The sequence below is a fragment of the Pan troglodytes genome, chromosome 13, assembly GCF_028858775.2.
Source record: "Pan troglodytes isolate AG18354 chromosome 13, NHGRI_mPanTro3-v2.0_pri, whole genome shotgun sequence".
Classification (NCBI taxonomy): Eukaryota; Metazoa; Chordata; class Mammalia; order Primates; family Hominidae; genus Pan; species Pan troglodytes.
In genome coordinates this window covers 61,900,975-61,926,073 of record NC_072411.2, presented here as the reverse complement: position 1 = coordinate 61,926,073, position 25,099 = coordinate 61,900,975, and the positions used below count along the sequence as shown (strand labels likewise).

The 25,099-nt window shown below is 35.3% G+C and overlaps 1 protein-coding gene across 2 annotated transcripts in view; it reads left to right on the top strand.

The window, feature by feature from the left end:
* LY75 (lymphocyte antigen 75) overlaps positions 1-25,099 on the top strand; it is a 102,006-nt gene that overhangs the window by 28,834 nt on the left and 48,073 nt on the right. For both annotated transcript variants that reach the window (XR_010150113.1, XM_515851.8), the window contains exons 12-21: positions 190-389; positions 3,889-4,031; positions 11,557-11,638; positions 15,599-15,667; positions 18,014-18,128; positions 21,553-21,588; positions 21,954-22,129; positions 22,792-22,859; positions 23,136-23,215; positions 24,155-24,294. Coding sequence is in view for 1 of the 2 variants with exons in the window: in XM_515851.8 (XP_515851.4) it covers positions 190-389; positions 3,889-4,031; positions 11,557-11,638; positions 15,599-15,667; positions 18,014-18,128; positions 21,553-21,588; positions 21,954-22,129; positions 22,792-22,859; positions 23,136-23,215; positions 24,155-24,294 (1,109 nt within the window). In the remaining variant the exon portion in view is untranslated. The remainder of the gene's footprint in view (positions 1-189; positions 390-3,888; positions 4,032-11,556; positions 11,639-15,598; positions 15,668-18,013; positions 18,129-21,552; positions 21,589-21,953; positions 22,130-22,791; positions 22,860-23,135; positions 23,216-24,154; positions 24,295-25,099) is intronic.

Below are 25,099 nucleotides of genomic sequence, written 5' to 3'. Positions count from 1 at the left end.
CAAAAAGTACTTTACAAATAATAAACACCTGTCATTATTATTCTGAACAACATATTTCTTTCCTCTCTTTGTTCCATTTTTTTTTTTATTCTCTCTCCCCAACTTGGCTGAAGTAAAGAGTAGAAACACTAGAAAATGTTTGAACTTTAACGTTTTAATTTTTAATTGAGCTTTCCACTTCAATCCCAGCTTCCCCGGGCGGCTGCGTGGCTATGTCTACTGGAAAGTCTATTGGAAAGTGGGAGGTGAAGGACTGCAGAAGCTTCAAAGCACTTTCAATTTGCAAGAAAATGAGTGGGCCCCTTGAGCCTGAAGAAGCAGCCCCTAAGCCTGATGACCCCTGTCCTGAAGGCTGGCAGAGTTTCCCCGCAAGTCTTTCTTGTTATAAGGTAAAGTGACATTCTCATTCTATCCTTCAATGAAGTTATTTTTCCACTACCCTTGTTCATGTCCTTGTACAAATTATGCTCTTCTCCATAGTACTATGTAACCTAACTAAAGTGCTCTGGAGCACAGAGTCCTTGGCAGGGCATCGCTGAACCTCTGGTGTGAGGTGCCTCAGCCCCACACCCTGCACGTGTCCTACCTGAAAGGGCAGGCCCAAAGCCAGAAGTGGCTCCTCCCCGAGGTCTTTTTTTCCCAGTAAGTTGGTGTACTATATGCCATACTGCCACTATGCCTATGATCCTCATATTCCTCTAATTCTTGTTGTCAAATTAACAGCTCCAGCACTTCTAATAATGTAAAAAAAGTGTATATATTTACACTTTTACAAACATATATATATTTGTGTGTATATATACAAATATATATATTTATATATACAATATATATATTTATATATACAATGTATATTTTATAAATATATTTACTATATATATTTATAAATATATTTACAAAATATATATATTTATATATATTTACAAAATGTATATATTTATATATATTTACAAAATGTATGTATTTATAAATATTTACAAAATATATATATTTACAAAATATATATATTTATATATATTTACAAAATATATATACATATTTACAATATATATATTTATATATATTTACAAAATATATATATTTACTATATATATTTACTAAATATATATAATTTACTATATATAATTTACAAAATATATATTTATATATATTTACAATATATATTTACAAAATATATATATTTACAAAATATACATATTTATATATATTTACAATATATATACAAAATATATATATTTATATATTTACAAAATATATATATTTATATATTTACAAAATATATATATTCATATATATTTACAAAATATATATATATTTATATATATTTACAAAATATATATATTTATATATTTACAAAATATATATATTTACAAAATATATATATATTTACAAAATATATATATTTACAAAATATATATATATTTACAATATATATATTTACAAAATATATATATATTTACAAAATATATATATATTTACTATATATATTTACAAAATATATATATATTTACAATATATATATATTTACAAAATATATATATTTACAAAATATATATATTTACAAAATATATATATATTTACAAAATATATATATTTACAAAATATATATATATTTACAAAATATATATATTTACAAAATATATATATTTACAAAATATATATATTTACAAAAATATATATTTATATATATTTACAAAATATATATATTTATATATATTTACAAAATATATATATTTATATATATTTACAAAATATATATATTTATATATATTTACAAAATATATATATTTATATATATTTACAAAATATATATATTTATATATATTTACAAAATATATATATTTATATATATTTACAAAATATATATATTTATATATATTTACAAAATATATATATTTATATATATTTACAAAATATATATATTTATATATATTTACAAAATATATATATTTATATATATTTACAAAATATATATATTTATATATATTTACAAAATATATATATTTATATATATTTACAAAATATATATATTTATATATATTTACAAAATATATATATTTATATATATTTATATATATTTACAACATATATATATTTATATATATTTACAACATATATATATTTATATATATTTACAACATATATATATTTGTATATATTTATAAAATATATATATATTTGTATATATTTATAAAATATATATATATTTGTATATATTTACAAAATATATATAATTTGTAAATATTTACAAAATATATATATTTATATATTTACCATATATTTATATTTACAAAATACATATTTATATATATTTACAAAATACATATGCGTTTATATATTTACAAAATACATATGCATTTATATATATTTACAGAATACATATGCATTTATATATTTACAAAATACATATGCGTTTATATATATTTACAAAATACATATGCGTTTATATATATTTACAGAATACATATGCGTTTATATATATTTACAAAATACATATGCGTTTTTATATATTTACAAAATACATATGCGTTTATATATTTACAAAATACATATGCGTATATATATTTTCAAAATACATATGGATGTATATATTTTCACGAAATATATATGCGTGTATATATTTTCACGAAATATATATGCGTGTATATATTTTCACGAAATATATATGCGTGTATATATTTTCACGAAATATATATGCGTGTATATATTTTCACGAAATATATATGCGTGTATATATTTTCACGAAATATATATGTGTGTATATATTTTTACTATATGTATATATATTTACATATATATTTGGGTCTGCATCAGTCAGCTAGTTCCATATCAAACCACTAGATGCCACCCCAAAATTCGGTGGCTATGACAACAAACATTTAGCCTCACATTCTCACAGATCTTCAGGCCAGCTAGAGTTTGACTGATCTAGTTTGAGCTTGAATGGTGACCTCTGCTCCCAAATTCAGGTCAGCTGTGCTGGGCTCCAGCCCTTCCTTCTAGGGCTCAGGCTGAAAGGGCAACAGCTCACAGGGGTTTGTTGTTCTCATGGTATATCACTGGGGCCCAAGAAGGCAAGCCAACCATATAAGCACATTTCAGGCCTCTGCTCACTTTACCTTCACTAATATCCCATCAACACAGTAAGTCATATGGCCAAGCCCCATGCCAAGGTACAAAGAAGTATACTCCGCCCACCAGGGGGCTGTGGCAAGACCATCTAATTATATTACAAGGAACTGAAGAATTGGGACAAATATAATTCATCCTGTCATTGTGTCATCATCTCTTCTTCCTCCTCTATCTCCTCCTCCTCCTATTTTTCTTCTTTCTTCTTTCTTCTTTCTTTTTCTCCTTTCTTCTTCTTTTGAAACAGCCCAAGTTCCAGGTTTACTTTTGCCACATTCTGTCAATATTCACACACCAGTGCAGACTGCTCTTTGGTTGTTCCCCGTCAGAAAATAGTGCTATTTTTGTGTGGGTCACAGTGTCTTATATTCGAAATTTCTATTGTTAGCACATTTCTTTGCCAAAGGCTACTCCCAAAGCATTTATATGTATCCTTTACAGCCTTGCCTCCTGGTTCATTTTATCTTTCAAGGTCCTAGGAATACAGGAGAACGTGGATCTTGTTGGAATAGTTCCCCAGCCTGGCTGAGGAAGGCCATCCATCTGAACACAAGGACTGGCATCTGTGCTGGCCTTTAGTTGAACTGACACTTTCAGCAGGACCTGTCTGTGTCTTAGTATATGCGCATTTACCTATGCCTTCACTACACCTTTAAGAATTCATTTCAGGGGCCCACACATGTGACAGTAATTGACTTTAGCACTATGAAATACTTTATGATAATACCAGAAAACAAATTAATATTATATTTTGCTAAGGTATTCCATGCAGAAAGAATTGTAAGAAAGAGGAACTGGGAAGAAGCTGAACGATTCTGCCAAGCCCTTGGAGCACACCTTTCTAGCTTCAGCCATGTGGATGAAATAAAGGAATTTCTTCACTTTTTAATGGACCAGTTCAGGTAATACTTTTAGAATGAGAATTTCTATGCTGAATTTGATGTCCTCTAGATATTCAAAATCGACATGTTCTTACCCTCACTCCCTGTTGGAAAAAAAATGGATGTGTTTTATTATCTAAAAGGTCATTTGGTGCTTAGCAGTCATGGAACATTAAGCACTCTTAATGTGCAGACACTATGAGGAATCTAAAAATGAATGAGATGTATTCCCTACCCTTTGTTTAATAAAGTCCAACAGCAATGTATGGCAGAAAATCTAGAACATAGGCAAGGAAGGGCCTTGGGAATTCAGAGGAGGGAGGGAGTGTTTCTGGGAGTATAATCAGGAAAAATGTCATAAAGAAGGCTGATTCTTGGAAGGTAGGTATTATTTCAAAAGGCAAGATAGGAGAAGGAGAAGGAGCCAGAAAAAAAAACAGAACATAAGCAAAGGAACTAAGACCAGAATATACAGATATGGTCAAGGAGAAATGAGTCATACAAATTAGCTAGAAAATGGAATTTGGATATGAAATTGGAATGTCCTTGTTTGCCAGGGAAGGAGTTTGATCTTAAGTAATTAAACACAACCAAACAAAAAACAAAAACAAGGTGTGTTTGTGTGTATTTATATCTACACACACTCACATATACCTGCATATATACATATATACACAGAGGGGAAGGGGTTGGCCAGGCTGGTCTCCAACTTCTGACCTCAGGTGATCTGCCCACCTCAGCCTCCCAAAGTACTGGGATTACAGGCATTAGCCACCACACCCAGCCCATTATCAGTTTTGATTAAGTGCGAGTCTGCAAATTTGTTCAATAATAATAAAGTCCAATTCTCCACTTTTGAAAGAGACTTAAAACAAAGCTTGCCAATTAGTACTTATCCAGCTCTAAGACTATAATGTTCTTTTCCTGGGAGGAAGGGGCCACAAAATACTACAAAACTGTGAAATTCTAATAAAAATCCTTAAAAATTTAAAAATGTTTTAAATTTTTTAATTTTAAAAATTAAAGCAACTAGCAACATTTTCATTGTGCAACAGATAAAAGTTAGTGCTGAGTAGCTGGTGGCCTCCTGAAATGGGGCCTGACTCTCCAATTTGCCAGGTCTCTAATTTATTACTTCTTGACCCCACTTCACTTGCTTATGTTATGTGCTTGTCTTATATTTACTCAAATAGCAATTGAGTTAATAACCACAAGTCATGTGATCATCTTAATAGGTACTGAAAATGCATCGGGTAAAATCCACTATTCATTCCTGGTTTAATACATAAATATACACTTATATTTAGTAAATATAACTAATATGTAAATTCTTATTCGAATAGAAGAATAGCTCAAATTAATAGCCATATCACACTTAATGATGAAGCATTGTTAAGTGCATTTCCCTGAAAGTCAGAAAAAGGTAAGCATCCCTATATCATCACTATTGTTAATCTTGGTTTGAAATTCAACTCCTGCACATTAAGATAAAAACAATACTATAATGTGTAAATGTTTATATATATTAAGCAGAGGAAAAGATAAATTATCAAAGAGTAAAAAATATACTATTTACATTTAAAACTAGACTGCAAAAATACAGCAAAAAGGGTAATGGCTATTATATCTCTAGGAAGTAAGATTTTGAGTGATTTTTAAAGTCTTTTCTATGGGCTGGGTGTGGTGGCTTATGCCTGTAATCCCAGCACTTTGGGGGCCTGAGGTGAGAGGATTGCTTGAAACCAGGAGTTCGAGACCAGCCTGGGTAGCATAGGGAGACCCTATCTCTATTTAAAAAAAAAAAAAAGAATTAGCTGGGCATGGTGGCACACACCTGTAGTCCTAGTTACTCAGGAGGCTGAGTCAGGAGGATCACTTGAGCTCAGGAGTTCAAGGATACAGTGAGACAAGATAGTGCCACTGCACTCCAGCTTGAGCAACAGAGTGAGATGCTGTCTGTAAAAAATAAATGAATAAAATGTTTTCTTTGAAAATTTCCATATTTTCCAGATTTGCTTTTTGTTTTGTTTTTTGAGACAGAGTCTTGTTTTGTCACTCAAGCTGAGGTACAGTGGCGTGATTACAGCTCACTGCAGCCTCAACCTCCCAGACTCAGGTAATCCCCCCACTTCAGCCTCCCAAGTAGCTGGGACTACAATCACATGCCACCACACCCAGCTAATGTTTGTATTTTTTTGTAGAAATGGGTTTTTCCATGTTGCCCAGGCTGATCTCAGATTCCTGGGCTCAAGCGATTCACCTTCCTTGGCCTCCCAAGGTGCTGGGATCACAGATGTGAGCCACAGTGCCTGGCCCAGATTTGCTCTAATATAGCTTCTGCTGTGTTTTTCTCATTAGAGAATGTAGTTTCACTACAGTGTACTGGGAATCTAATGTAAAATACGATACCTGTGTTCCATAAATATTTATTTATTAAGCATCTATCATAGAATCTCAGGTATTCTAGACATCATTGTCCAGTGTTAGAAATTAATATACAAAATTTCACTGCAGACTGACCCAAGGTAATTTGTATATACTAAATACTAACTCTTGGGTTCTTTGTGAGGTGAGTGTTAGCTATTCCCTCAACCTTGAGAATAGATTATAACAAATACAAAATTCAGACCAAAATTTTCCACACATACAGACATTTGCTATGCAAACATTCATTGAAGCAGACACAAAACATTTTATACAACGTGTTTTGTAAGCTTGACAACATTCCAGCAATCTGTCCTTTTTGGTGTTTTAACTATCACCTTGCACAGATTTACTTGAAGCAGATGTGGCAGCGTTCTGTTCCCATTGTAGTGAGTATCAGGCCATCACAATCACCTGACCCAATGACTGGATGTGGGGTTGTTTAGAATCAAGCCCTACTAAGATACAGGCTGCGGCCTCGCAAGATTCTAATACACTCTTGAGAAGTGTGAGAGTTTCTCTAAATATTTTAGCTAATCCCTGCATCTCAAATAACTTATATTTCACCAGTGAGAGCCCAATCCTACCATCATGCTGATGAACAAGCTTCCGATTTCACTGACATTAACCCAGTTCTCACATTCATTCTGCTCATGACCAAAGCCTCCAGTGTGACTTTGGTGATCATGGAAGTCCTCATGGTGGCCACCTCTGGAGCATAGCCTTTCTTTTTCTTTTTTTTTTTTTATTATTATACTTTAAGTTCTAGGGTACATGTGCACAACATGCTGGTTTGTTACGTATGTATACATGTGCCATGTTGGTTTGCTACACCCATTAGCTCGTCATTTACATTAGGTATTTCTCCTAATGCTATCCCTCCCCCATCACTCCGCCCCACAACAGATCCCGGTGTGTGATGTTCCCCGCCCTGTGTCCAAGTGTTCTCATTGTTCAATTCCCACCTGTGAGTGAGAACATGCAGTGTTTGGTTTTCTGTCCTTGCGATAGTTTGCTCAGAATGATGGTTTCCAGCTTCATCCGTGTCCCTACAAAGGACATGAACTCATCCTTTTTTATGGCCGCATAGTATTCCACGGTGTATATGTGTGGGGCATGGCCTTTCAAATACACCACCAATACTTCCTGACATGTAAGTTTCAAGCAGGGCAACTTAATGGCCCTTAGATTTCAAGCTTGACACACACAATATCATACTATCCAGATAAAGTATTTTTAAGTAAAATGCTGACATAAGCTCTAGATTCGAAGCAAGCGGTTAGTAACTCTAACTGGAACGAGGAGCCATGGATAAGTACTAATGAATGAGGTTGTAGATATTTGTGAGAAACAATAAGTAGAAAACACTGGAATATCATATGTGATAGAAATGACCATTAAGAGCATCCATATACAGAACGAATTACACTAGGAAACAAAACATGAAAGGAAATTTTTATGATTTGTTTCTTTGTTTTGAATCACACTTGTTGAGCACTCCCTTCTTTAAAAAATTAATACAAGTTCATTATATAAAATTTGGAAAATATAAAAATGGGTAATGAAGCAAACGATCACCTCAAATCCTAGCTCCTGATTATAAACATAGTAAACCCTTAGTGTAAACCCTTTCCGTTTACTTACATCTCTACACATATAGCTTTTACAAAACCTATTTTCCATAGAATGTACTATGTTTAATTTTTTTCTAATCACAAAAGTAATGCACATTGAATTTAGAAAACAGAACAGCACAGAGAAAAAACAAATCTCCTTAATCCCTTCACTTACAGGAACTGTATTTTATTTGTACTCTGATCCTAACAGCTAACACAATGCCATGGTAAACAGACTGCTTTGTTTGCTTAATAACTTCTCCATAATAAAGAAATTGTTTGCCTGTGCTGTGCTTAGAGAACATATTCTAAAACCAAAATTGTAACCATGGCTTAAAGGAAAGAAGGAAGCAAACCCATTTATATTAGAAAATGATTCTAAAGCATACTCCTTGAATGCCTTGGCTTTTTATTGCAGGAATTGACCTTTCTTAGCAAGATATCCATTGCCCAAATTGTGTATTGCATGCCAAGGAGTTAAGTCAGATTACTGCTCTACCTCTCACAATCTAAGTTCCACATCTCTATTTGTATTTCAGTGAAAAGGATTCATGGTGCACCAAATCATTAAGGCTCTAAGATCTTTGCAACTCTTAATGGCAGCCCAACAGGGAAAGCCATTGTAGGGCAAAAATAGCCATAGGATTAGAGAAGAAAGCCTTGTTTGCAATGCCATTGCTGCTGTGTACACTACCCCCTGTGATGTGGCATGAATGGATTTAGACATAAATCTAAGGCTTTGTAGAATAAGCACCCTCATCAAATAGTATTTATTGGGGCTTATGGCTGAGATACTGTTTTCCTTAGCAACCAAATGCAGCAGGAAATTTGATTGAGAATAGGAATTTTAACACAATTACACATATTAACCTTTTACGCTATCTCTTCTTAACCCAATAGTTTTAAAACCATATACTTAGTGCTTGGAGTACCAGGAACTTATAAAGAGAGAGAGGGAATCTCAGTTTGACTTGATTCCCCAGTTATGATCAGGTGCAATTTTTTCCTTCACATTTTCTAAAATCAACATTGGAAGTGTGCAATGATTAATGTGATATCCAATTTCTTCTTCCCTTTATCTGCCTACAGCTAAACTAGGCCAAACCAGGAGTGAGTTACAATTGAGGAAATATTTTCCACTTCTGATCCCGCACAAAAAAAATACATACATGTCGCTATTATTTTCTGTATTTATGACATGCTAGTGAGTTCTTTAAAATGAAGCTGAAATCTGTAAATTTCTGTGTTCAAATGAAACTTTTTTCAATCTGTAAATTTCTGTGTTCAAATGAAACATTTCTGAAATACAGTTTCAGAAAGTAGTGGAGATTAGAAATTTTGGACAATCGAGCAAACTCTTTTCTCTAGGAAGCTGTCCTCTGAGGTGCAGCAAAGGAGCCAGAAATGGGCTTGAAAGCAGAGATGTTTCTAAGTGGAAGGAAGGGGAGCTATTAGCTGAGAGAAGACTGGGTAAGGGCTTGAGGAGCCTAGAAAGTTGAGGATGAACCTCTAAAAAGGCTGCCAGTGGGAGCCTCTACAATGCAGGTGACAAATGATCTTTGATCGTCTTCCTGGTTGTATTGTGGATTGTGTAAAGAAGATAAAATAGCTAATGCCTACTTTAGGGAAACACAAAATTCTACACGAATTCCCCAGGCCCAAATATATAATGTGCAAAGATTTGGGAGAAATGCAGTTATTTCCCCAAGTAAATATGAGGAAGAAAACTTAACTGCCTCTCTATTTTAGCCGTCTGGCTTTAATTGTGCTGTGTATGCCAATTGTCTAGACCCTGTGGTTTAGAAATCCAGCACTCGGGCAGTATGATACACTCGGTAGCCTGTAAGAGAGCTCCGATGAGCTGAAGGCATAAACTGCAAATTCCTCTTGTAGCTACTAAATTTAAACTGGATTTAATTGTCTCCACTGGATATATCTTAGGTCCACAAATTGGTGGATCTTTCTCTATGAAAGAAAACAATATAACATTAAAAACCAAAACAGGACAGTCCTCATTCATATTCCATTGCATTAAGTCCAAAAGCCTTGAGGTTGAAAGGATGAAAAAGTACTTACTGTTGTTAAAATATGAGGGAATGTTGAACAAAGGTAAGAAATAAAGAAAAGCAATTATTTATTAAAAAATAAGAAATCAGTTTAAAATTCTTTGTTTCAGCCTTTGATTCACTAGTACATTTTATTAAAATGCACTTATATTTCTCTGTAGACTTGTAGCTATATGTTCCATATATTCCATATATTCTGCTGAACTTGAGAGTATGCATTGTTTTTAGATTTGGAATCTACCCCTTCTCTAAAATGTATCTGTATTACACTTACAGGCATATTACATTTATATATATGTGTACACACATATGTACTGATCATACATACCATGCACCAACAAAAGGTTAAATTATGTGGAATATTATTGGTCGCCTAAAAGTGTAATAAATTTTAGAAAATATTTTCAAATGGAGTTAGAGGCAGAGAAAATTTTCTATGCTTATATTACATCTACTTATGCTGGATATTTATCCCTGGCCAGAGCATAAATGTATTTGAGGGGAAAGGATTACTTAGACATATGTTCCTGCCTCCATATTGCTTGTGTAGATAGTCTTCCTTGGAAGGCCTACCCTTCTTCCTCTTGGCCAATCTGAATACTGGCATTCAGATCATGACTAGAAAGAAATGTTAGCCATCCCTTGAAGAATATCTTTTGTCCTACCAACCTCACAAAGTCTTTCTTCATTTTCTGCAGTCCGCAGTGACCTCTCCTTTCTCTGAACTTTTGTGTCACCTAAAATGTATATAACTCATTTGATAGCTTTCATAAATGGTCTTTACTTTTTTGTTCATATATATCTTATCACATTTGAGGGTCGATGTAGGTCTTATACTTCTCTGTGTCATCATTGCACCTAGCTCAATGCCTTTTACATAAAAGTATAATACTTATAGGTGATAAGTATAATCACTTAAATTATTGCTTAATATATTTTTCTGGTATATTTCTTTGGCACATAGGCAATACTCAAATGCTTGTTTAAACTTAGTGGATAGTAGGAACTCAACTGTGTTTCAAATATTGTTTAACAAAAATTTAGCCAAATAGTTCTGCATTTTAAAGAAGAATATTTGATAGTGTTATAGACAAACACTTTAAAGAAATGCCATTGTTGCCTTTGACTGTATCTGAAAATATTGTTTAATATTCAAGCACTACAGTAAAAGTCTTGGAATAATTTCCATTTTTTTCCTCTTAAAATTCAAAGTAGAATGGTTTTTGCCTTTCATATGAAGAAAACAGCTTAATATGTAGTTTCAAAAGTATGGTACTTTTTCTGTAACTACCCCACATTAAGGGCTTAGTTTCATTTCAAAAGACTTCTTTATGTTGCTTGAAACTGTGCTTTTCAATTAGTGATGCACTTTAGACATGTGAGTGCTAAATATTTTTGCCAAGCATTGTCCTGTATTTTTAACACTTGCTTTTTACATAGTGGCCAGCATTGGCTGTGGATTGGTTTGAATAAAAGGAGCCCAGATTTACAAGGATCCTGGCAATGGAGTGATCGTACACCAGTAAGTTAAAACGTTATTGTTTTAGGTAGTATGGAAACACTGTTTGTTTCAATAACAAGTTGATTGTTAAATAATACATTGACACCTAAAATTTATATGGAACCACAAAAGACCCTGAATAGCCAAAGAAATCTTGAGCAAAAAGAATAAAGCTGGAGGCCATCACACTACCTGAGCTCGAAAATACACCTCAAAGCTATAGTAACCAAAACAGCATGGTACTGGCATAAAAACAGACACTTAGACCAACGGAACAGAATAGAGAGGCCAAAAATACATCCATATATTTATAGCCAACTGGTTTTCAACAAGGATACCAAGAGCACACAATGAGAAAAGGACAGTCTCTTCTATAAATGATAGTGGGAAAACTGGATTTCCACATGCAGAAAAATGAGATTAAACCCTTATCTCATACCATATACAAAAATCAGCTCCAGATGAATTAAAGCCCTAAATGGTAGGCCCCAAACTATGAAACTACTAGGAGAAAACACAGGAGGAAAGCTCCATGACATTGGTCTGGACAATGATTTTTTTGGATACGAACTCAAAAACACATACAACAAAAACCAAAATAGACAAATGGGATTACATCAGACTAAAAAGCTTCTGCACAATAAAGGAAACAATCAACAGAGTGAAGAGACAACCTACAGAATAAGAGAAAATATTTGCAAATTATACATCTGATTAAAGGTTAATATCCAAAATACAGTCGTACATCACTTAACAATGGGATACATTTTGAGAAATGCATTGTTAGTTAGGCAGTGTTTTTGTGCAAACATCATAGAACATACTTAAACAAACCTAGATGGTACAGCCTACTTCACACATAGGCTACACATCTAGGCTTTATATTGCTCCTAGACTACAAACCTGTTGAACATGTTACCGTACTGAATACTATAGGGATTTGTAACACAACGATAACATAGAAAAGGTACAGTAAAGATATAATCTCGTGGGAACACATCTTCAAGGGATGGCTAACATTTCTTTCTAGCCATGATCTGAATGCCAGTATTCACACTGGCCAAGAGGAGGAAGGATAGGCCTTCCAAGGAAGACTATCTACACAAGCATATGGAGGCAGGAACATACATGTAGGCCATCTGTGGTTGACTGAAAGGCCATTATGCAATGCATGACTGTAGATAAGGAACTCAAACAACTCAATAGCAAGAAAACAATCTGATTTTGAAATGGCCAAATGACTGAATAGACATTTCTCAAAAGAAGACATACAGATGGCCAACAGTCATAGGAAAAAATGCTCAACATCACTAATCATCAGGGAAATGCACATTAAAACCATAGTAAGTTATCACCTCCCACCTCTCAGAATGATTATTATAAAAAAGACAAAAGATACATGTTGGTAAGGATGTGGAGAAGAGGGAACTTTTGCACACTGTTGGTGGGAATGTAAATTAGTACAACCATTATTGAAAACACTATGAAGGTCCCTCAAAAAATTAAAAATAGAACTAACCACATGAACAGCAATCCCACTACTGGGCATATATTCAGAGGAAGTGAAATGAGAATGTTTAAGATACTCGGAGGGTGACTGCAGCACTATTCACAGTAGCCAAGATAGGAAATCAATCTAAGTGTCCATCAACAGATGAATGGATGAAGCAAGTATGGTACATGTACACAATGGAGTACTACTCAGCCATAAAAGGGAAGGAAATCCTGCCGTTTGTGACAACATGGGTGACCCTGGAGGACATTATGTTAAGTGAAAGAAGCCAGGCACAGAAAGACAAATGCCACGTGATATCACTGAGATGTGGAATTAAAAAAAAAAAAAAAAAAGGATCTCATAGAGCTAAAGAATAGAATGGTGGTTTCCAAGAGCTGGGGCAGATGAGGTGGGGGACTGGGGAGATGTTGGTCAAAGGATACAAAATTTCATTTAGTTAGGAAGAATAAGTTCAAGAGAGCTATTGTACAACAAGTTGGTTATAGTTAATATTTTATATTCTTGAAAAATGCTAAAAGTAGATGTTAAGTGTTCTCACCACAGAAATGATAACTGTGTGAGATAATGCATTTGTTAATTAGCTAAATTTAGTCAGTCCACAATGTATATATACTTCAAAACATCATGTTGTATATGATAAATGCATATACTTTTATCTGCCAATTTAAAAAATAAAATAAATACATTCACGTATCATACAACCATTAAAATTATGTGTCTTTATTGAAATGAAAATAGAGTCTCATATAGGCAGTAAGGAAAAGACAAGTTACAAGTCTTCTTTTTATTTTTAAAAACCCATATGTATAGTCTCTCTATATATAGTCAAAAAATAGTAAAGCTATAAATATAGTAGTCATCTTTGGGTAGTATGAGTGATTTTTTTCTTTTTGAAATGGGGTCTCACTCTGCCACCCAGGGTGAAGTGCAGTGCTGCGATCTCAACTCACTACAACCTTCACCTCCCAGGCTCAGGCGATCTTCCCACCTAGCCTCCCCAGTAGCTGAGACCACAGGTGCATGCCATCACGCCCGGCTAATTTTTTTTTTTTTTTTTTTTGAGACGTAGTCTCACTCTGTTGCCCAGGCTAGAGTGCAGTTGTGCAATCTCTGCTCACTGCAAGCTCCGCCTCCCGGGTTCACACCATTCTCCTGCCTCAGCCTCCTGAGTGGCTGGGACTTCAGGCATGTGCCACCACGCCCAACTAATTTTATAGTAGAGATGGGGTTTCACCATATTGGCCAGGGTGATCTCTAACTCCTGACCCTGTGATCCACCCGCCTCAGCCTCCCAAAGTGCTGGGATTACAGGTGTGAGCTACCGTGCCCTTCCACGCCCAGCTAATTCTTATATTTTTTTGTAGAGATAGGGTTTCACCATGTTGCCCAGGCTGGTCTCAAACTCCTGAGCTCAGGCAGTCTACCCATCTTAGCCTCCCAAAGTGCTGGAATTACAGGTGTGAGCCACCATATCTGGCCACAAGTGATTGTTTTCAAAGCTTTCTCTTTATACTGTTTATTTTCATTTTTATAGTAAGAAGCTTTTCTTTTTATTATCTAAATATGGAAGAGTTATACAAAAAATAAAATATCTTTTTCTGGGGGGACTAGGTGGGGATGACAGAGTCTCACTGTGTCACCCAGGCTAGAATACAGTGGTGCCGGTATGACTCACTGCAGCCTCAACCTCCTGGGTTCAATTGATCCTCATGTCTCAGCCTCTCAAGTACAGGCACATGCCACCACATCCAGCTAATTTTTGTATTTTTTGTAGAGATGGGGTTTCACCATGTTGCCCAGGCTGGTCTCGAACTCCTGGGCTCAAGCCATCTGCCAACCTTGGCCTCCCAAAGTGCTGGGATTACCAGCATGAGTCACTGTGCCTGGCCAAAAGTATCCTTATTGGAGGAAATTATTTGTTTGGAGAAACCTCTAGAAAATCCTTGCTATTATTCCACATTTATATTATAAGGATATATTAATGTAATAGTTATAGGAGCAAAATTATTCTCAGATATTCAATATTTACTCCAATTTTTGTCACCAAAAATTGGTGACTCCAATGTCACCTCCTTTTTTATTCTTTCTAAATGTAAAACTCCTTGAGTTTATTTTCAAATTGGAGCATATCTGAGATTAGTTAATCAAATAATGAGCATTTCAACACATGCAAAAAAAGAAAAAAGTATTTTGCAAACCTGATTCTCTATGACTCCAGCGGTGAACTTAATACACCATTAACCTCCACTTCTGAAACTGTGGCTTCCTTTGTTTGGAAACTTATGACATTATGACATTTGCTAAGTCCTCTCATGATTTAGCATCATGATATAAAAAAGAGATGAAAAAGTTTTCTTTCTGTGGCATATGAATGCACTTGAGTGATTAAGGCTGCCTAAATTACATCTAAATTGCAAATATTTATACATCAGTCTTAAATTCTCAAGCCTCTCTTGTCTTTTCAGGTGTCTACTATTATCATTCCAAATGAGTTTCAGCAGGATTATGACATCAGAGACTGTGCTGCTGTCAAGGTCAGTACAATGCTGGAAAATCTGCATATTTAAAACATAAATCCATCATCATATGCAGTCAAGTAACAGATCCATGGAGTGTCTTTGTATGTGAAGCATGATGTTAGATGCGGTGAGAGATAAGCACACCCATGGCCTGGCCCTCAGCAGCCTAACTTACACTTCATTTGAGAGGATAAAATTCATATTCAAGAAAACCTCTCTCATTACCACGCAGTAATAAGCTCCCAATGAGGGGGCTGAGGAAGGCTAATGAAATTCAGAGGAGAAAGTGAGTCCCATGGCCATTTCCCAGGAAGAGGTGGGACTTGAACTGGGACTTTAAGGATGGATAGAGTTTCTACAAATGGGATAGGGTAAGGTTTTTTCATGAGGGGATGGTATGAGAAAGTGGCATAAAATAAGGTGGAAGTGGAAGAGGGCAGTGGAGAACAGAATACAGATCAAGAAGTTTTCATTGGTGCTGTCCTTGATAACAGTATTAGGAAATCAGATTGATGCCACGTTAAGGAATTTCTACATTTCTTGATAGGCAACAGGGCATTTTTTAAAGTTTCTGAGTGGGGAGGGTCACATGAACTAAGGAGGGTATGAGGAAGATTCATCTTGAGACAGATGTCAAAATGCAACAGGTAAGATTGGAAGGCATAGAAGACCAGTGAGGCATCTTCCTTTGCAGAATGCATTCATGTATCCATTTCATAAACAGTCCAAGGAGTCAGTGAGGCACTGGGTGATAGAACAATGACAAGGTACAAAGCATAGCCATTGTCTTCACAAAACTAAAGTCTAGTAGGAAATAAAGACAAGTAAACAAGCAATTACAACACCACTGAGTAAAGACTATGACATGCAAAATACAAGTTTTATGCAAGAACAAGAATATTATGAAAGAATAATAAGGATGGTGATGGTGATGGTCCATGGTGGTGGTGATGATGATGATGGAGCAGCTAACACTGATTAACTCCTTTATGAGCCAGCCACTGTACTAGGCATGTCACATATGTCACATAGCACATAAGCAATCTTGTGAGGTAGGCACTGTTACTGTATTCATCTCACATGGAAATCTGAGCTGTGAGTAATTTACCCCAGCTTACATGGAGTAAATTTAAACTGAAAGAACTGAAATTTACACCCATGTGTGTCTGGGTCTGGTACTCTTAACCACTATGCTATATGACTAGGCATTTATAGAAATAGAAAGGGTATTGATTTATGAGAAAATTGTATGTTTTAGTTCAGATATTTTGAATCCAAGCTAGCTATAAGATGTATGCTATGGTAAGTTGAGATCAAGAGTCTTGAGTTGAAAGGAAAATGTATATTTTTAAAAAAAGGGCCAAGAAGTGAATTTGGAGGAACTACCAATATATAGAGTGAGAAAAGATGAAGATGGAGGAGACATCAGTTAATATCTTTGATTTGTAGTCCAAGAAAAAGATTCAACAAGGTGGATGACCAGAAATGTTACAGGAAGGCTGAGGGATATAAGAACTGACAAAACCACAGGAAAGCACTGTTTTCAAAGTACCTCTTCTAGTAATAAACTGTGTAGTACATGTCATTTTTATAGAATTCCCAATGTAACACAAGAAAAGGTGAAAACTTCAGAGAAGCTTATGGAATTTTTAGTAGTGTTGAGAACACTGGTACAATAAACTGTGTTCTAGGGAAATAGAGTTGCCAAGTATGGAGAGATTTGAAAATCTACCAAATAAATAAAGAGATACTAATGCAACCTGCATCAGGAACAAGCCCAGCCAGGGCAGTGTTCTGTAAGGAAAATCTTACCTCACCTGCCACAGAACCCCCAGAAACTTGGTCTTAAGAGAAAATAGTCTAAGAAGTGATGGATGTCTCTCCCAAGTACTGCCTTCCCCTATCCTTTTTATCCTACTTGCTGACTGGAATTTGTAATGAGCCATCCTGGACCATGTGGAGAAGGGCAAAATCCTAGAAATGGCATGGTAACACCAGAGAAGGAGCCTGAGCCGCTGAGGCTGGACTTCTATGTCACTTTCTGATCTAATTTGATCACAGCTTGGTGCTTGGATACCTCTGAAATAAATATTCTAACAAAAATTGTCAGGTGTGGGGGAGAAAATTTGCATTTTGGACATAAACATGACTTTACAACATATTTCCTTTGTTAGCCCCTTTGAAGGCTCTTGCTCAGGGTATTACTGTTTAAATATTCCATTAATTCATGTGTTCATTTATCGAACAAATATCTTAGGTGCTAGAGGTAAAATAGAGATCAAAGTCATATGGCTTTCAGTTTAGTGTTCCATAAGGGATGTATCAACTTCAAAATATTCTGCAATACTTTTCCTCTTATAGGTATTTCATAGGCCATGGCGAAGAGGCTGGCATTTCTATGATGATAGAGAATTTATTTATTTGAGGCCTTTTGCTTGTGATACAAAACTTGAATGGGTGTGCCAAATTCCAAAAGGTAAGTGGTAGTTATTCCTTTTCACAACCTTCTCATGTTAACATTGTGAATGCTTAGCTCAAAGTAGCTAGGGGAGCATTTTGATCTATAATTCTGATGTCTAAAAGCCTATGATGATGATGCAATTAATATGTGGAGCACCCCCTGCCTGACTCTGGCTTCTAATAGAAGGCTAGCTTATTGAAATTTGGTGATATCTTACTCTTTGATCATGGAAGAATTTGCATAGAAGATAAAATGTAAGGCTCATTCAGGGAGATTAGATTTTGGATGAAATATTATTTTAAGCAAAAGGAGAAATGCAGAATCATTTTAGTTTTTATTTTGATGCAAAATGAAAAAATAAAGATAATCTTGGGAAGAATAAGGCAGAAGTCAAGAAATAAAAATTTGGCAGGTCCCTGTAAAATTTAGAAGCAATTTTCAATGAACTATAAAACTGCTAATACTTTATATAAATTCAAATTTGAGAAGCCAGTTAGATTGATAGTATAGCCTTTGATAACAGAAGGGAGAGTGGGGAGAAATGTAGATACCATTTTACTTTACTTTTTCCAGGAAAACATGAAATATTAAGAAAAATGTTAAGACTTTAATTCTCAAATTATTATTATTATTTTTTAAGACAGTCTTGCTCAGTCTCCCAGGCTGGAGTGCAGTAGCACAATCTTGGCTCACTGCAGCCTCTGCCTCCCAGGTTCAAGTGATTCTCCTGCCTCAGCCGCTGGCGTAACTGGGACTACAGGCACCCACTACCACACCTAGCCAATTTTTGTATTTTTAGTAGAGTCAGGGTTTCACCATGTTGGCCAAGCTGGTCTCGAACTCCTGACCTCAGGTGATTGGCCCGCCTCAGCCTCCCAAAGTGCTAGAATTACAGGCATGAGCCACTGCACCCAGCCTCGAATTATTTTTAAGCAGAGATTGGCTGTATGAAATTAATTAGCAGAAAACCCATAGAAGGTTTTTAAATAAATCTCTGAACTGAATGTAAACAGATCATTGAAACTAAAGGTATATCCTCCTACAAGTTCTCAAAGAACCCAAAGTTCACATCATGGAACTGCCTATTAGAAGATTGTTATTCCTAAAATAGTTAAAAGAGCTTCAGATGTGACATCAGGTAGTAGCAAATCTCTTTCATAAAGGCAAACTGTCAAACCAGTTGTAAGGGAAAGACAGTTGTGTTGATGGGTTTTTCTAAAGGATAAATTATGCCTAAGTTATTCTTGATTATTTTATTAAACCCAAAAAAGGGACAAAGGAAAACCAGTTTGGATATCCTTTAAACAAGTGGAAAAGTAACTTGTATATAATTAATTCAGACAATGTCTCTGTTTTGAAGCGTTAATGTGAGCCTCCCATTACTCTCTGGCATTTGTTAGCATTCCACAGACAGTGTCATTGTTCCAACCAAAGTGCCCTCGATGGGAGCTGCTGCCCCCACCTCCTGTTTGAGCAGTGGAGCAGACCCCAGAGTTTAAACAAGGGCAACCTTAGAAATGGCAAATTAGCCACCACAGGAAATAGTATGAAGGGCATGTGGAGGTGTATATATATATATTTTTTAATATATATTTTTTAACAAGAGAGAAAGGAATTAACCCACTTAAAAATATAAATCAATTAATCGAACAAATCTAAATAATTCCACCTCCATTATCCCCATGCAGAAATAAAATAAAAAACTAAACTCGTGTTCTCAGCCTGTCCCAATCACTTGAAGAAATCAATGATTGCTTGCTCCAGGGTTTAAATGTTATGTTCACCCTTTTTTGACCGTACTGTACCTAACTTTCTGAGTTACGATGTGATGCATTCAGCTGGTTGGATATTTTCTTGGTTATTAGAGCAGCCTAAGTTTACTCAACTTGTATTCATCTGTATTTTCTGGTTTTCTTAAAGAAGTTTTCCTCTTATGTATCCTAAATCACCATGCCTCTTCTCTGGCTCTTGCCTTTTTATTACTTGGTTCTAATTAATCCTCTCTTCCCTAAAAGAGATATTTTGACAACCTGTAAATTTGAAGTTACCTCAACCACAGTGGATATTTGTACTTTTTAAATATTATTTTTTGAGAAAACGCTGTCAAAAATAAGGCTCATAAAAGTGTTTTTAGGAAAATTACCTATGATGCCATTACCCAGACACAGCAATTTTTATTGTATTTCTTGATACCTTGTACACACATACATGTTTGCAATCTTGTATAAAAAACACCTTGCATCCTACTTTTCTCACTAATTTAAAGATATTTAAAGGTTAGCCATAGCTTTCCCTCCCCCCCACACAAATAATCAGAAGTCTTTGACAAGATTACAGACAAGAAACTATGTACATTTTGAACTGACTTGCAACATTATTGTTGGAAATTATCCAATACGAATAGAACTGGCTCAGAGAGAGACTAAAGATGCTGGATATTCAGGCAGTCCTCTGAGTCAGGTCTTCTGATGCCTGCCTGAGGCTCACATGCCACACCAAAATTAAGACCAGCTATTTTACTCTGTAATTTCTAAGATTAAGCAAATGATGTCTTTGACTTGAAGCCAGTGTGATCTGTGGCCAGAATGAAAAGGGGGAGGAACGCAAATAGGCTCCCATGGGGAACTTCCCTATGCCTGGTCCTGTGCTGGCCACTTCCTCCAGGGCATCACATGTGACCTTCACTCTCTGTGAGTCAGGTGGCCATCTAGTTTTCATAGAGGAGAAAATCAAGGCTCAGAGAGGGTTAAGCAACTCATCCGAAATACCACGGCAGCAAAATGCATAAGGGCATTTGCACACTGACCCGCCCAGCTTCCAACCCGGAATTCTGTGTAGCATGCCATTATTTACTCCGTTTCCATCTGGGAATCCTGAGTCACTTTTAATTATTTTCCTCTCAGTTTTCTCTCATCTTCTCAAAAGGTTCAACACTGGAGCATTGTACATTGTTTCCAAGGATATCTTGGAAGACAATGAACTCTATCAACCTAAGTTTATAGAATAGTTAACTTGTTTCATTAGATGGAGAAGTGGTTCCTGAATAACTTCCCTTTTCAATGATCGTTATTTTGGTTCCTACTTCTTATGCTCCTGTGTAACACATACAATATCATTATTTACTTGTTTTTACTTTCTCATTCTTAGCTATATTTTATCTATCTTACTTCTTTTGTGACCTCTGTGACACAAGGTAAAAGACTGCTAGAAATACTTCATTAATATTTAACGTATCTGCCTTTTGGATTGCTCCTGAAGCAGGTTTAGCATCGGCCCCACAAAATACAACTAAAGTGATCAAAACGTGAAGTGGGTTGGCCAGAAATGGACAAGCCTCAACAATACTGCAAGTCCTTTTGAGCTACATTAAAGGCCCTACTTATAGTATACCCTGATCTGTCATGGAATACTAATGCCACTTGCTTTCTTCCTCATACAGGCCGTACTCCAAAAACACCAGACTGGTACAATCCAGGTGAGTTAAGAAAACTGAAATTTAACCAAAGCTGCTTTTACCTTGTCACTAATGCATTTAGTTAATTATTTAAGTGCCAGCTTCTTCTCTATACATCTTCAAGTGAGACAAAATTTCTCCAGGCAAGGAAGGTGAGTGACTGGTATGGGATGAGGTGATGAGGGTGGCTTTTTCCTTCCCTGTGAGTGCAGGGGAGTGGCAGAGTCACTGGCTCAGGAATCTCTTGTTCCTTGTAGTCAGTACTGCCCCAGCCAGAGAGGGCCAGTAATCTGAATTACTATTTATAGTTTTGAACATTAACTCATGCTTAGAGGACACAGTTTGCTTTGCATAGTCATAATTCTAATCTTTTTCTTCTTCTTTAGAGCGTGCTGGAATTCATGGACCTCCACTTATAATTGAAGGAAGTGAATATTGGTTTGTTGCTGATCTTCACCTAAACTATGAAGAAGCCGTCCTGTACTGTGCCAGCAATCACAGCTTTCTTGCGACTATAACATCTTTTGTGGGACTAAAAGCCATCAAAAACAAAATAGCAAATGTAATTTAAAAGAATATATTTTAAATATATTTCTTATTTTTGTATTTATTCCATTTAAAAATATTACAAAAATTTTGCCAAAATCTACAAAAGTTAAATTTTTCTTTAATGTAAAATCTGCCTCACAACATCCAAATTTGTTTCATGTTAGAAAAATTAAGTAGAATTGCTTATGTTTTAAAATATACAAGATTAATAATAAATGTCACTTTATAAGGTAAATATCAGTAGATAATATAGATCATTCTAATTTCCAGTTACATTTTTTACTAAAAGTCAACTTTATAGTTAACTTGAGTTTCTGTTTCTACTAATAAGTAACTTTGCAAAATAATTTTTGGGAAGAAAAATAATTTCTGTATTTTTAAATTTATAATCAATTGCAATAGGATACTGTATGCCCACTTAAAGTATTAGTCTAATTAATATATGCCCATAATTACAGCTACCATATTTCCTGAACCCACAATAGGATCTGTAAATATACTGAGAAATTTCAACTACTCTTTGGCAAAAGGTCCTAGTTTGTATAATTTTGAAATCTAAGTAAGGAATGTCTGGAAATTTTAGTGGTTAGTGATTATAGTAAGACAATGTATTTGAATCAAAACCCTCAAGAAAGCTCAGCACATATAAGGATGGATGTTTGGCTTGTTTTTCAGATATCTGGTGATGGACAGAAGTGGTGGATAAGAATTAGCGAGTGGCCAATAGATGATCATTTTACATAGTAGGTGACATCATTGATTCTACCTTTGTAAAGTTATCACTTAAAAGAAGCAGTTCCTTTTACTAAATGGATTTCTATTTATAAGTAGTTTGAATATTAATCCATAAACTGCCTAAATTAGAGAAACCAAGCCCTTTTGCATGTTAGCATCAAGAAAAAAGGGGTATAAGTAATGGTATTAACATTAAATTTAGAAATAAAATAACTTACAGTAAAAAGAAAAAAATGGAACACCTAATTACATTACGAGTTGTCAAATCTGTCATTTTCTTTTAGCTCACGATATCCATGGCACCGCTTTCCTGTGACATTTGGAGAGGAATGCTTGTACATGTCTGCCAAGACTTGGCTTATCGGTAAAGTTAATTCTAAATCCTTTAATGCTGATTATGTAATATGTGAAGTTCAGGTTCAGTTTCTAGCTTAATCTTGTTTTCCTTTTAATTATATGTTTGGTAATTTCATCGTATTCTGATTTATTATTAACAACAATAGCTCAAATTCCCAGTGCAAATAAAGGTACTTTTCACTGTGAATATTTTAACTTCCTTTATCCTAAAGCAGTTACTTAGTAATAAACTTACCACTTTCCTAACTGATAAGTGTCTAAGCAAATTTTCAAAGATAAGCAGGCAGCAGTTCTAAAATATAGTTTAAGTCACCTCCCCCTGATTATACTGCCCCTTCAACTCTCTTCCTACCTCCTGCCTTCACCCTGGGATGGTATGGTAGTCACACAAAATGTGTGCTATTTCATAGACAGTATTGGTATGCTGTAACCTACTGATAAAAATAATCTTAGAAGACAGAAATGGCTACAGAAGAAAGGGAATATATTTTAAGCATTTAGGAAAGATTGATTTCAAGAGCCTTTCTTTACTACTGGGTTGCTTCTAAAATGTGCTGACTTGGCCGGGCACGGTGGCTCACGCCTGTAATCCCAGCACTTTGGGAGACTGAGGCAGGCGAATCACTTGAGGCAAGGAGTTCGAGACCAGCCTGGCCAACGTGGTGAATCCCCGTCTCTACTAAAAATACAAAAATTAGCCAGGTGTGGCAGCATGCACCTGCAATCCCAGCTTCTTGGGAGGCTGAAGTATGAGAATCACTGGAATCTGGGAGGTGGAGGATGCAGTGAGCCAACATTGCACCACTGCACTCCAGCCCCGGGCAACAGAGCGAGACTCTGTCTCAAAAAAACAAAAAAACAAAAAAACAAAAAACACACAAAACAAAATAAAAATGTGCTGACTGAAAAATTCTCACCATAGTAATCCTGGCTTTTCATTTCTCAGACTTAGGTAAACCAACAGACTGTAGTACCAAGTTGCCCTTCATCTGTGAAAAATATAATGTTTCTTCGTTAGAGAAATACAGCCCAGATTCTGCAGCTAAAGTGCAATGTTCTGAGCAATGGATTCCTTTTCAGAATAAGGTAAAAAGAGAATTGCTACATTATGCAACAATGATTGCTTCCATGCTGGTTTTATAGCCTATGGCAGAATGGCAACCCATTAGTGACAACATCACCGAAATAGACTCTGCATGTTTCAGGATCCCACCTGGCCCCCTGTGTTGCCAGAAACCGTGGATGATATCAAGAATTAACTCTCAAGTTGGTCATGCCTACAGGTCTTTTAAAGTGCAGCATTTCTATTTTGTTGCTACTAACACTTAAATTGCTTAAGTTGATCTGTTGATGGATTGGGATGCATTGAATAATCAGGACTGTCTCTATGGCCTTATAGGAAACTGACTTAATTTCTGGCTTGTGTTTTCTTTTTCCCCTCAAGGAGAGCATCCAAGCAGCATCTGCCAATCAAATTAGACCAGCATTTCACAAACTACTTTTTGGGGACTACACATATGCTACAAACTGTTAATCATTGACCTTGCCTCCAAATGGGGGTTTTATGATTAAATAGGTTTGAGAAATGCTGCATTCTGTATCTGCCTCTTTGAGATGCATAATCCATGTTGGTATATGTATGTATTAGGAAATGCATTTGGCTTCTGAAAAGAGGTTGCTACAGTATGAGAAAAGATTTATTCTGTCACATTAAAGACATTTGAAGATAAGCAGGTTTGTGTGGAAACACCATGAAGTCTTCAAAATCAGGCTTCTTTTGGTTTTGCTCTGCCATCCTTAATATAAGGCTTCTGAGCTTAAATTCAGGGTGTTCTCTCTAGGGTCTTTTCTAGAAGTTACCCGATGAGTTTGTCCACATTGGGTAGCTTGG